The following is a 13,008-nucleotide window of genomic DNA, read 5'->3' on the forward strand; positions in this document are numbered from 1 at the left end:
CTGATATGTCCTCACATCCCTCATGTCAATGGAAATTTATCTCTTAGCAACAGCTAAAATGAAGCTGAACCTACAGAATTATTTTAGAGACATCATGAGCCAACAATTTCTGCGTACATGATTTTGATTGCTTGTGATCTCTAAACAGATGTCTACTCTAATTGGTAATATCTACTAAACATATACTTTAGGAAAAAAAATAAAGTTGTCATGGCGTAACAAAGCAAGAAGACAGTGAGTCATATCTGTGCATGTAAGAGATCAAAGTTAACCAAACTTTTAGGTGGAAATATATTACTATTAAGGCTGACACCAGAAACTGAAAGTTAATACACAAGCCAGTTAAAAACATGATCAATATTTTTGAGTGGAAAAGCAAAATCAGAGATTTGAAGTCTATTAACATTATTTTAGGATTCCCTTCCCTGACACTCCCCGTTCCACATTGGGGTGAGAGATTCACTTTTGTTCCCACACTAAGTTCACTAAGACATTTATACTTTAACTGACTCTAAGTTAAAATCCAAAACTGTAAAGCACCATCCTTTACATGATTTCATACAAAATTTCTTCACAAAAAATTGAAATACCACTTCTGTCTTCACTAAACTCACTTGTGATATCAAAAAAGGGTGCAAATGAGATTCTTCCTCTGATCTCTGTGTGGTAGTAAAGGGAAAAAGCTTACACACAGATGCACTTAACTTGAGCATCTCTACTCTAGAAATCAAATCCTTCAGAGGTCTCTTCAAAATACTTCCAGAGACAATATTAAGAAAGAAACACACAGTTAATTAAGATTCAGTTTCAAGTTAGCAGACTGTAGGCAATTCTGTTTGGAACAGCATCAGGAAAATCAAACATGGCATGTTCATAGATTGAAGTTTGAACACCCTGCTATTTTTCTCTTAAGAAGAACCAAGTTGCCAGCTGCCAGTCAAAGATACTTTCCTCAAATAAAATCAACCACAACAGGTTTACTAACAAAATCACTGCTACTTTCAGAGAGGCATAAAATAAGCCTACCCTGAGCAGAATAGCAGCTGCAACAGTTTCCGTAAGCACACAGGCCAGAATTTAGGTATATATTGAATTCATAGCTGTACAGGAAGCTGGAGACAAAGCAAGATTTCTCCCATGGTTTACTGTCCCAAATAAAAGACTGTCATCTTACATGTTGAGATCTCAATAGAATTCTGAAACTCCCTACTGTAAATCTGAAAACATGCCAGTAAGACAAGCAGCTCATCAGCTCTAGTTGAACAGAAAAAAACAAACATAAGCATGAAATCAAAAGAATGTCTATCACAGGAATTGCAGGGGCAAAATCCAGAATAGAACTCAACACTGATCAAATTCCATTATTTTTTTTAAATGATATTCAGAGGACAGGAACTAAAACTGAAGAACTTTCTTAAAAACTACTGAATTTCATGTTTTATCCAGTACAGAGCATCTTTGACTTTTAGTCAGAAGAAAATAGAAGTAAATACTCAGACAGCAAGAGAAGGAATTACTGGGCTACAACACTTAGCGTCACCTTTAAAAATGAAGTCACTGAAAATTTACTTTAAAAGCTTTAGGAGCATTAAGAGATGTGTGCCACCTCCCCAGAATTTATGGCAGACAAGCAGGATGATTAACCCAACAAGAGTAATTCTTCAGAATGGCTACAGAAAAACAAGTTCCTAAAACAGCATGAGTTATAATACTTCCTAATGTAATTAAAAGTACGCATTCACTTGTGCAGCAACAGACCACTCCATAAGCACATAACACGTGCTGCTATCTCACTTTGGCAGTCAAGCTCCATGACTGGTTTTCTCCATTCACTTTTTGAATGTAGTTTCCCAAACTTCAGAAAGCATCCATAGCATCTTTGTGAAAAACTGCCTTGCTACAGAATGTGTTGTCAAACACAGCAAAATACATAGAAATTATTATTAATATGAAATGCTCCAGTATCAAAACAGCATTAATATTCATTACATGGTATTAATTTCTGTGGCATTCAGTTTTCATTACTAATAATGAGGAAAGCAGAGATCAGAAAGTAGCTTAGTTATGTACAACCATGTTGTGTATCACATCATGCCCCATATGTGTCCAACCTTCAACACATATCCTTTAACTGATAATAAGATTCCTGGTTTTAATAGCCAATGTGCTGACCTCCCCTTTCACTAGCAGTAGCACATTATTAACCTGACTCCTACAGGATTACTACACTTTACAGGATAAAACAAAAGCAACATAGTAGGAAAACAACAGCTGAGTATCTTGTCAAATTTGAGACAAATAAGGGAAGGATACAGTTGCCTTTGTGAACTTAGAACTTGTTTAAATAGCTCTTATTAAGTTCCGATATCAGAGATCACTTTGATCTTGAGAATTTTCTTGTGCTTATCAAACACTGACTTTTTCATCATCTTTTAACTGTATTTTTGTATAATCACATGTCAAACTACTGTTCGCTATCCAAAAATCCTAAGCACTTAAGAGAATTCCATAGTGCTTCCAAGTCAGATGTTATTCACATTCTTGTGGGTCAATATAAAGAACAGCACTTCAAGCAGTGCTAGCTCTCAGCACAACATAATGGGACAAAATAAAGTGCTGGACAGCACATGGAAAGCATGAGCAAACCTATCACAGCTTACACAAGGTGCTATTCCTACTGCAGATTCTCCGTAGATTAAGAAAGATCAGCAATGACTCTCAGACAACTTCACTGAGATCACACACAGCTCTTCTGCATATAATTCAGACAGGAAGTCTCAAGCCTCATCCACATGGCACCACAGTGCTTGGTAACCAATGGGCTGCGCTGCCACAGTGGAGGGAGATAGATGAGAGCCTCTCTGCCCCTCCACAGCCAAAACACTGGAGAAAGCAAAAATTCCCACGTGTGCTCATCTCTTACTGCTGAGACAAGAGATAGAGTCTGCATTTTTTTTTTTCCCCTTCAAGGTCTTTTTCCTTATGTAACATCTTCTCTACAGCACAGCTGCAGGTCACAACAATCCATAGAAACAAAATGACTCTCACCTAAAGCCAAGCACAGCAGCCCTGGTGTTGCTACACAGCCATCACTAACAGTTCACACTACTCATGCTTAAACACTGCCTGTACTTGTAAATAAGAAACCTTAAGCTCTTCTACAAGAGCATGGAGAGGAAAGAAAAAAAAAACCCTGAAAACCTACATGACACCAGTTATAATTTCCATCAATAAACAGTCACATAAGCTGACAGGGAAAAACATGAAAGCAATTTTGCTTCAAATTTACTTCAAGCCAAATGCTATTAAGAGCAACATCGCTACAAACACATTTAAGCAATTTTAAATCGCTCTTAGACTCTGGGTGCATTACAGCAACATCCATTTGAATGGCAACTCTAAATTTGAGGAAGAACAAGGAAGACCAGCAAAAATACACAATTTATTGCTAGATTCCATTATCAAGGAGATGCAAGCAGAGACCTTCAGAAAACAGATCCAGAAAGGCCTCTTTCACCACAGTGACAACATTCACCAGAGTTCTTAAACAACGGTCTTGTTTCTATATTTCTAGGAAAGAAAATGGTTGCAAAGTGCTGCCATATATCTTCATCTAGCTTCTATTAATTGACACTAGGACAATTACATTAAACAGCGTTTCAGAAATAAGAATTGGCATTTTTGAAGTGAATACGTCCAGTAACTGCCTAAATTTAACTGTAAAATGCATCCTAAAAATCTCTAGTTTAAATTTTATTTTCAGCTGATATTCTATGTCAAGTTTTTTAATCGTAGAAATAGGTTTAAAATTCCCATCTGTATTCACACTTAATGATCTTAACAATATGAAATGAGAAGCCATAGTCACCACAGGCATCTTTAACAAAGCCTTAAGTGAACAAATCAAAACTCACTGTTTACTACTGCCATCACCACTGGTACAGACTTCCTAGTCTCCTTAACCTCACAGAGCCAGAGATGTCAAGTGCGTTGTCCATCCCCCTCATCTGCAACAGCTCAAGACAATGAGACTTAATGTGACGGAAACTGACAAAATCTGTTTTCCAAAGTCAGAAGCTTAACATGAGACTATGCAAGTGTTGCCCACGTTTATGAATTTTGGAAGCAGAAAAAGAATTGAAAGGCTCACCCACTAGTTGATTAGATACTGGAGAATTTCACAAAAAAAATCCACATTCCTAATAGCAATCTAGTTCAAGTTCAACAGATGTCAGTAGTGACACTATTGCCACAGCACAGTATATATATATATATATATTTTTTTTTTTTTACAAGTTTTCACATCAAAAAGTTTTCCACTGACCTTTCAAGCTTTCATGCTAAGTTATTTAAGCACTCTAGGCCATTTAATCAAGTTAAAGTCAAGCCATCCACAATGTTTCTCATTTTCCTAATTGCCAGAAGAAGGAAATCACTTAGCAAGACAGTATAGGACAATGTCATAATAGCTCATTAGCATACAGAGGAAATCATTCTACTTAACAGATTGCTCTGTCTCTTGTTAGGTAGCCATCAGTGACAGCATTAGAGCTGCCAGCTAGGTGGCTTTTCATTCCCTTATGTCCTGCCCAAAACAGGGCATAACAATCAAAGAAGGGAGCCACCGGTCTGTCCTTAAACCCAGACAAATATAGTCCTGAATACAAAGAGTTGCTTTTTGAGCTAAGACACTAGCAGGACCACTAGCAGCCATTTCCAACTATCAGACAGGAAAATGATTGTTGACTGGCATTTGATCTTGTACGGTGACAATAATGTAAAGATGGTAGTAAATATCCAAAAGGTTATTTACAGGAAAAACTCACCCGTATGGAAGCCTTTGGTCTACTGGGAAACAGAGGCAGTCTCCACTAAGGAGTGATCTCCAAGAGATGCTGCCTTAGTGGTGGTCAGCCCTTAAATGAGTCGAACTCCACCCCTTCCAGGAGCACAGCTAAATTACTCTCACCTGTGCTCCCACAGCTGACCCGACACTTGCCTCAGCTGATTAATCAGAGGTTCAGGCTGTGATTACCAATTTCCCATACAGATCTATACTCACAACTTTCTTAAGGTAGTGTCAAGAAGTAGACTACCACAACTGCAAGTTGGCAAGGTTTTTTATCATCTGTTTTACAAGCAAGTTCCTGAAACACCAAGAAACTGCATGGAATGGTTACCATGTTCCAGCTGGCACAGAACAAAGACCCAGGAGTCAGAACTCACTACCAGCCAACAGGGGAGAGGAGAGGCACTTAAAAAAGGTGAGGACACAGCGCCTCAGAACACATCCAAGTTTGCCTCAATTCTAAGGAAGACTTCTGACATTTGTGAATTCTAAAAGAAATACTGAGAAAGGGTATATTCACATGCTGGATACTAAAAGAAAAATTAATCTTGGAGGGAATAAAAAAAAATACAAAAAAGCAAAACAGTTTAGTTTAAGAATCAAATGTCACTCTGAGTTAAAACAGAAGAGTTCACAGAAAAGTAAGGTGATGAACAAACACAACTGCTGAACGCTGCAGGTTATTGTTAACTGGCTGCTGTCAGCTTCAGTGCAAGCCTCTCTCTGCATTACAGCCCTTCAATTAATTTTGAAGATAAACCAGCAAAAGAATCAAGTTTGAGTAGTCCTTAGGAGCAACCAGCTTGCAGTATAAGGACTGGAATGGTTCTCTGTGGTCAACAAGAATCATAAGCTCCTTGTGTGCAACTACATTCCTACTCTGAACATTCAGCTTGGGAAAAGAGGACAAGTAAGGTCTTCCCTGATAGTTCCCTAACAGAGCTACAGGCACTGAAATGCAGGCCACGCTCCAAAGAAATGAAGGCAAATATCTTGTGAACTGAGAAGATATGTACTAACACAATAGTGTTTGTCAAATATCACTAACATTGCTTAGTCTTGTCACCATGAAGATGTTATAAAGACAGGAACACAGGCTGTCTCTGAAGACAAAAGCTTCCTCAACCATAGCACTGCAGAAAGACTCTTGCAAACTAACTTAGCACTGAATTTGGAGGCTCAGAATCATCCCTCAGGGGCAGAAAAACTATCATTAAAACTGCCTCCAAAGTAAGGCACTGAATACTCTTTCATGTGTAAACCAGTAAGACAGATTGAGCAGCACTTTCCTTCTTCCTAATTTTTCTGTTTCTACTCAATGGGAAGCATAGAGGCCAAAGGGAACAAGGCAGAGCTAGCAAAAAAGCCTCAGCCAACTGCCACTTGTTGCCCGCCCACAGAAAAGCAGGAAGCCGATGAGGAGAGCAGGGAGGAGCCTGGATGCCAAAAAAGCTTCTCTATAGATTGGACCTTTGCCTAAAAGACAGAAGGTGGAACACCCAGTGTCTGCACTGACACAAGCTGCACATCAGAAAACTGAAATTCAGCCCATGCCAAGTTCCACTTAAAAAGTTAAATGCACCTAGGCCAGCAAAAACAATTTGATAAGAGTTGAGAGTATTAAAACAAAACAAACAAATAATAATGCAAAACCAATAGTTTTCCACGAAGGTCACCTTAGAAATACAGACTAAAAGAGAAGGGAGGAAGGTAAGAGAGTTTTCATGCCAAGAATCCAATGGAAACAATTACTAATACAGTTGCTGAGCTGCATAAAGAGAATGTTCAGGACCACCACCACCATGCAGTACCTATCAAATGAGCCACATTTCTACTGCCTTTGAAAGTACACTTTCAGTAGCAGCTCTGCTGAACATACCGAACACATTCCACTGAGATATACCCCGTATTCCCACTGTCTTCTGAAAGCTTTACACAAGCAGCCATTGCCTCTTCATCTTTTAGTGTCAATTTTTTTCCCCCATTTCAGTTACATTTAAAAGCTAAGAAGTATTCAAAGTCCTGTCTACAGACTTCCTCAGATTTACATTTGCGTAACATTTGTGTTCAGGAGATGAACATCTCCTAAGACCCAGCATGCTCCATACAGCTCCCATATGGCAATATGGTCCTACTGCTCGTTTAAGTGGCAAGAACAAGGAACGCAGCACATGCATACGAAACACCATCAATATGGCTGCACTACAACCGACTCCATCTAAGACAAAATTAAGCATCCATTTAAGGATTTTAACCAGAAGTTTTAAATTCCATTTTACTGCTGCATTTCTAGAAACATATTCTCATGTATCGGAGGCTTATCCAAAATCTAGGTACCACTAAGCATATTCAGCCTCACCTTCCTCTCAGTTCACATCATTTTCTACCATGTTCTCAACTTTTACACTGCATTTTCTGATTAACATACTTATACAGCCCTTTTCAGTAGATGCTGCATGAAAGAAGGTGTGAAGCACGATGAGATCTCTAGGTAAGGCTCTGAACATAAGGAAGTACACTAAGAGCAGTTAAACTGTTAAAACTAACTAAGCACTGCAGTACAGCAAAGTGCTAAAGAGCAGACTACCCTTTAACAAAAACATGTTTTAAAACAGGCACCTATTCAAGTGCTTTGGTTCAAGTTACCCATCCACATCAAGCAAGTGTCTGTCTTAATGTCACCACCAGAATACTTGTAGTAACTGCTTTGTCTCCCCAAAATTTATGTAAAATGTAATGAGTAGCATAACGTTATCACCTAGGGACCTGATAGCTATTGACTTTCCAATGCAATATGTCCTTCCTTGAGCCCTGTGCTTGCAAGCCTTCATACAGAAGGGGAAAAGCAACCCCCAGAGATACTATGGAACGGCACAAAATCCCAACCGCTGCAATACATTTCCATTTCCAGTACCTGGAAGCCCACACACACTGCCCCAACCCCAGAGCTAAGGTGACACTTGAAGGATACGGTGCTTCAAAACAAGTCCGCCTTTCCAGGCCAGTGGGAACAGGATGAAACATTGTACCACCACCTAATGCTACTGTAACCAACTGCAGCTATTTCTACCTCCATTTAAACAAGAGGGCCTCTACTTGCACCGAATCACTCAATCAGTACAGAGGCAAGAAAAGCAGCTCTGTACCATTAACCAGAGGAAACCTTGGCTCCAGCTCCCCCTTCCACACCACACACCCCCATAATATAGCCAAGGCTCCAACCCCACAGAACTAACTTCAGTGACAATGCACTACAGCAGTATTTTACCTTCTCAGCATACCAGGCACCCTAATGCCTTGGAGGCGGAGGGATCTCTAACACAAAACCCACCACCACAGCACCCCACCAGTACTGGCTCACATGAAAGCTGAACAGTCTGCAATTGGTGCTACAAGTGTGAAAGTTTAGATTGTCAAAAAGGGAGCTTTGAACAGAAATGGACTTCGAATGCAGCAAGTTTTAACATTTCATCAGCAGGAAAGTTATCTATGTGTCTGTTTAAAGAAATACCATCCAATTCAAGAAGCTTCAACAGTCATCTGAGCAGATTTCTGCAACTCCTCCTGATCTTTCCATCATGGAAATTAAGTTAAAAGATAGAATAACTGAACTTCATCTCGAGAGACAGCACTAGTTTTCAGTAGAGTTAGCTATATGACCAAACAAAGAAGCTCTAAAATACACTCACCTCCCCAAAGTCATCATCACTTGGCTACATTTTAGGAGGGAATTAGATAAATGATCTTGATGTTCTTCATGCAGCCACCTAAATACTTTCAATTAAAGCAATTGAACAGTTTTCCTGCAGCATCATTCTGCTCATTCATAAATTGCCATTAACATCAAAGAATCATGCAAGCGCATCCCGATAATAAACAGACATCTGTTTACAGTCAGATGCAGAACTATTGTTTCAGAAGGATATTCAAAGCCACACACCTGGAAGACCAGGAAAGCTACTATATTTAAGGAAAGCCTACACATATCTGCACAGCAACCTGTGCCACAAGTAGCACAACTAAGCATGGCACCTGAGGACATGCAGTGTGTCAATACACAACTGCATATTTATCAACCCTGCATCAGCAGTAGTTACATATCAGGAAGAAATGCATGCCAAAAAACTGCTCAGCATACAAGTCACACTGCTAATTCTGAGGCATACAAATCAAAGCTTTTTTATTTGTTTTCCCCTTGCTAAAGCAGTAGCTAGACAGTGGATTTATTGGACTAACTTCTGAAAGACAGATTTATCCTTATACCAGCACCTTGGTATGGCAACAACAGCTTTTTCAGCACCATGACCCAACTAACACTGCTAGTAATGGGCGCCATTCCCTGTAGGTAGCCTAAGAGGGAACATGTTTATTCTCACAGAATTCACATGAAGCATCACAGCATTAAACTATCTCAGTTGTTTGCTGTTCCAGTCTCCACATTTTTCACATCACCTCAGAATTACAGAAGAATCTCTGGAAGCTCTTAAACAATAGACAGCTTTATCACTGCAAGTAATTAACTTCCTTACAGTGTATGGCTACAGCAGTAATTGCACAGTAAGCGACACGTCTGAATTCCCATTCTGATTACTGAGCATGAGTCCCCATGCACCCTTCAGATACCTAAGAAGTCCAATCTGACAGAAATCAGCAGAAATTCATATAGCAGCAACTATACTTAAACTCGCAAACACATACACAAAATAAATACATAAATAAAAATCAACCTACAGGTAACTGTTAACTCTGCCACCTCCATAAACAACTCTTCTTTATAATATGCTTGTATCTTAAACAAGTACTTTCTTCTCTGTGTCCTTTAGCACCTTAAATTCAGCTCAAGGAAAATGGCAACTGAGAACCATTCAAAACAAACAAATAAACAAACAAACATAATACAGTATCTCAAAAGAGATGCTAATGGCATCTCTACAACATCACCACTTATGATATGCCACGCCAAAAAGAATTTTGCCATCAAGTATTACAAAACAAAAAACACAGCATAAATTATTCCAGTTAAAATAAATTAATTCAAGTTGAACAGGGTGCATCTTTCCAAGTGCAATGAAAAAAATACAGTTCACCACACTAAATGAGCAATCAAAATGCCTGCAAACTTGTCTTCTATACTAGGAAATTGACACCTCCCCCTACCTTCTTTCTCAAAGCTTAAACCCTGTGAATAAGTAACCTAAAAACCAGGCCCAAGTACTCAAAACAAAAATTCAGTACACACATGTTCAAGGAAATTGAAAATAAGAAGAGGATTCTTAAGTTTGTCACAAATATCTCCCATAATAGTTACATCAGCTCTAAAACTACAGATAATAAGAACTGGAGCCAAGTATCTACATGCAATTATCTTTAGGAAAGAAAAAACACTCAAAGAGTCTTAAGCATCAAGGGGTTTATGGCAGCATTTCAGCTGGTGTTAAAACCACAAGAAAAATCAAATATGCCCACACATAAAAAGAAGAATGCCACAACCAAATCACATAGCAGAGCTCAGCAACACCAGCCCATCAAACAGAGCAGTCTGACACCTAGAAGAGAGCATACAGCTGCACTTGTCCCTGCTGCTCTCCTGTTTACCTATCAAAAATCCAAACAACATGCTGTCCAACACAGCTAAGTAAACATGCCTTATCAGAATTGATTTTGCACAGGTCTTTGACACACATCCTCACTTACATACATGTGAATGGCTAAATAAAGAACAGGAAGGATCATTACTTCTGCATTATCACAATATACTTCTGTATTTCCAGCCTTACCTGGTCTTTTTCGTGGGGTAGAAGGCTGACAGGTGGAAGAGAAGCTGGGAAACCACTGGAATATTTAGGAGCTCCTTTGCTTTCCAAGCCACCATAATTCACTCTATACTGAGGTCCATCCTTCAGTAATCTGCCATTGTTCACAGCGCGTTTGGCCCCCAGCCGCAATCTCTGCTGAAAGGCAGGATTGTTGAAAATATTTGCTAGGTCATTTTGACTTCTCAAATACTTCTCTATGTTTTTCAGTGAGGAGCCACTTGGTTCTTGAAGCCCTTCAATTGCTCTTCGCAACAGTTTATTCCAATCCACGTTACGAAGCTCATTACAAGCTCCTCTAGATCCTTTAACAGATTTCGGAATAGTGCCAGGTTTAACAGATGAAAACCGTCCAGGATTATCTGGGTCCTTGTAAGATGCAAGGCCTTTATTGGTAACTTTAAGAATAGAACCATCTTGAACACTAAGTTGCAGCTGTTCCGAAACAGTCTTCTTATCTAATCCATGGGAAGCGCAAACAGCGTGACATATTCTCTCTTCAGATGGACGCTGCTTTTGCTTTTTAACTTTTTGTATAGCTTCAAGAATCCACTCCGTATAAAGTGGGTTGGCAAGTTTTACCATGGTTGACCAGTAATGGTTTACCCATAGAGGTTCCTCCTTATACTTTCAGCAGATCGTTGGGAGGCCGTTCACACCTCAAACACAAACCAAAGGATTCCACACACCACTTGGATTCATCTCAAAAATATCCATCCTGAGGAGTCAGAAAAGGTAGGGGAATATCTGCTGACTGAAGCTTCCAATTACTTGACCAAATCGGAAACGTAGACAGGATTCATTCATGATGACAGGAGTACATCCTCACAAAGAAAGGTGCAACCTTAGAAGAGAAAGAGGAAGAGGCAGGTGAGAACGCTTCACAATGATGTAGTAAAAAACACGATGCATGCAGACATTTATTCATTGGGTAAATAGATAATGCAGTATGCAAAAATTTTTGTGAGATTACCCAAGACATTTAATTAATCCCTCCCCACATGAAGCAAGCTATCATAAAATCCTTACTTATTATTATTATTATTATTTTTTTAAAAAGCATTCAACAGGTTTCGGTCTCCTAAATTTCATCATCCCAACACTTAAACCACTGCTGATTCGACAGGAAACTCCCATTCAAGCCAAGTATCTGAAAACACTCTCAGAAATACCAGCTGCCTATAACTCACTCTGAGATCCATCAATATAATACGACTGCATATACAGATTATACATAGACTGTTTAAGTCTCTAAACTGGTGAAACTCAGATTATTAACCACGGCCACTTCTTATGGTGTGTTACGACATGTTTTGATTATACAGCTGAGCAGAATCAATAGTTGAATATCAGAACAGTGTCAGCAGTACTAAGCCCTGCATTCACGTCTAGCTATCCTGCAATGTAGATGGTAATTACAAAGGCACATTTCACACCGAGGTGTGCAGTTAACAGGCGCCTGTTTTTGATACAGATTCTGAGGAACAAAAATGAAAACAAAGCAACAGAACACATTTTCACATAAATACATGCATGTTAGCATGAAAACATACACAGGAGGTCACACCAACAAATCATGTTACAGTGATTCAGCTTACAATGATCCATAACAAGCAAAGAAAAATCAGTCTTGAATTGAAAGCTCAGGGGCTACAGAAACTTACTCAAGAAAAATCTTAAGAACCATTTTGATTGGGAGTTTATTGTTTCTGCAAGACAGTTTGGAATAAAGACAAAAACCTCACAAATAACACAGTGGTCATCTAATGACTAAATATGAGTGGACAGCTTTTTTTCCCCCCCAACATGAAATATAAGCAAAAACTTTTGAAGACACAAACAGGACTGCACTGTATTAGTTTTAAAGTGAAATGAATATCAAAAGTGGGAAATCATCATCATCAAGGCAGATGAGTTGCCTTGTAACAAAGCAGAAGATCCAGCAGTCTCTCAGCAAAATTTAAAACTCAAGCAACCTGAAACTACATTTCTTAAGCTATGGCAAACAGCCTGTAACAAGCAGTAATATCTATGATTACATAACTCTCGGCATTCATTTATATTCATTTATTCAAGTCATCTTGCATTTCAATCATGTTTAAAACTTGAGTGAATTATAAGTTGGGGGAAAAAAATGAATTGATACAGTAATACTGTTTAAAAAAGATTCTACTGTAGCAGTGAAGAAAACAAGTACAGGAAAAAAAACAACAATTTTGGCCTTATAGAGCTGCTCTCCCTCGAACCTCTCAAGAGCCTCTTTAAACATAAGCTACTGATCACGTTTCACAAGTTATTATTATCATGTACGCAACAAAATTCATAACAAAGGAACTAATGATCACT

The 13,008-nt window shown here is 38.8% G+C and overlaps 1 protein-coding gene across 1 annotated transcript in view; it reads right to left on the reverse strand.

The window, feature by feature from the left end:
• The window catches only part of KAT6B (lysine acetyltransferase 6B), an 84,893-nt gene that overhangs the window by 68,262 nt on the left and 3,623 nt on the right, over positions 1-13,008 (reverse strand). Inside the window, 1 exon segment of the mRNA XM_015866809.2 lies at positions 10,627-11,506. Coding sequence (XP_015722295.1) covers positions 10,627-11,247 — 621 coding nt within the window. The 5' untranslated portion in view covers positions 11,248-11,506.

Source organism: Coturnix japonica, chromosome 6 (assembly GCF_001577835.2).
Source record: "Coturnix japonica isolate 7356 chromosome 6, Coturnix japonica 2.1, whole genome shotgun sequence".
Classification (NCBI taxonomy): domain Eukaryota; kingdom Metazoa; phylum Chordata; class Aves; order Galliformes; family Phasianidae; genus Coturnix; species Coturnix japonica.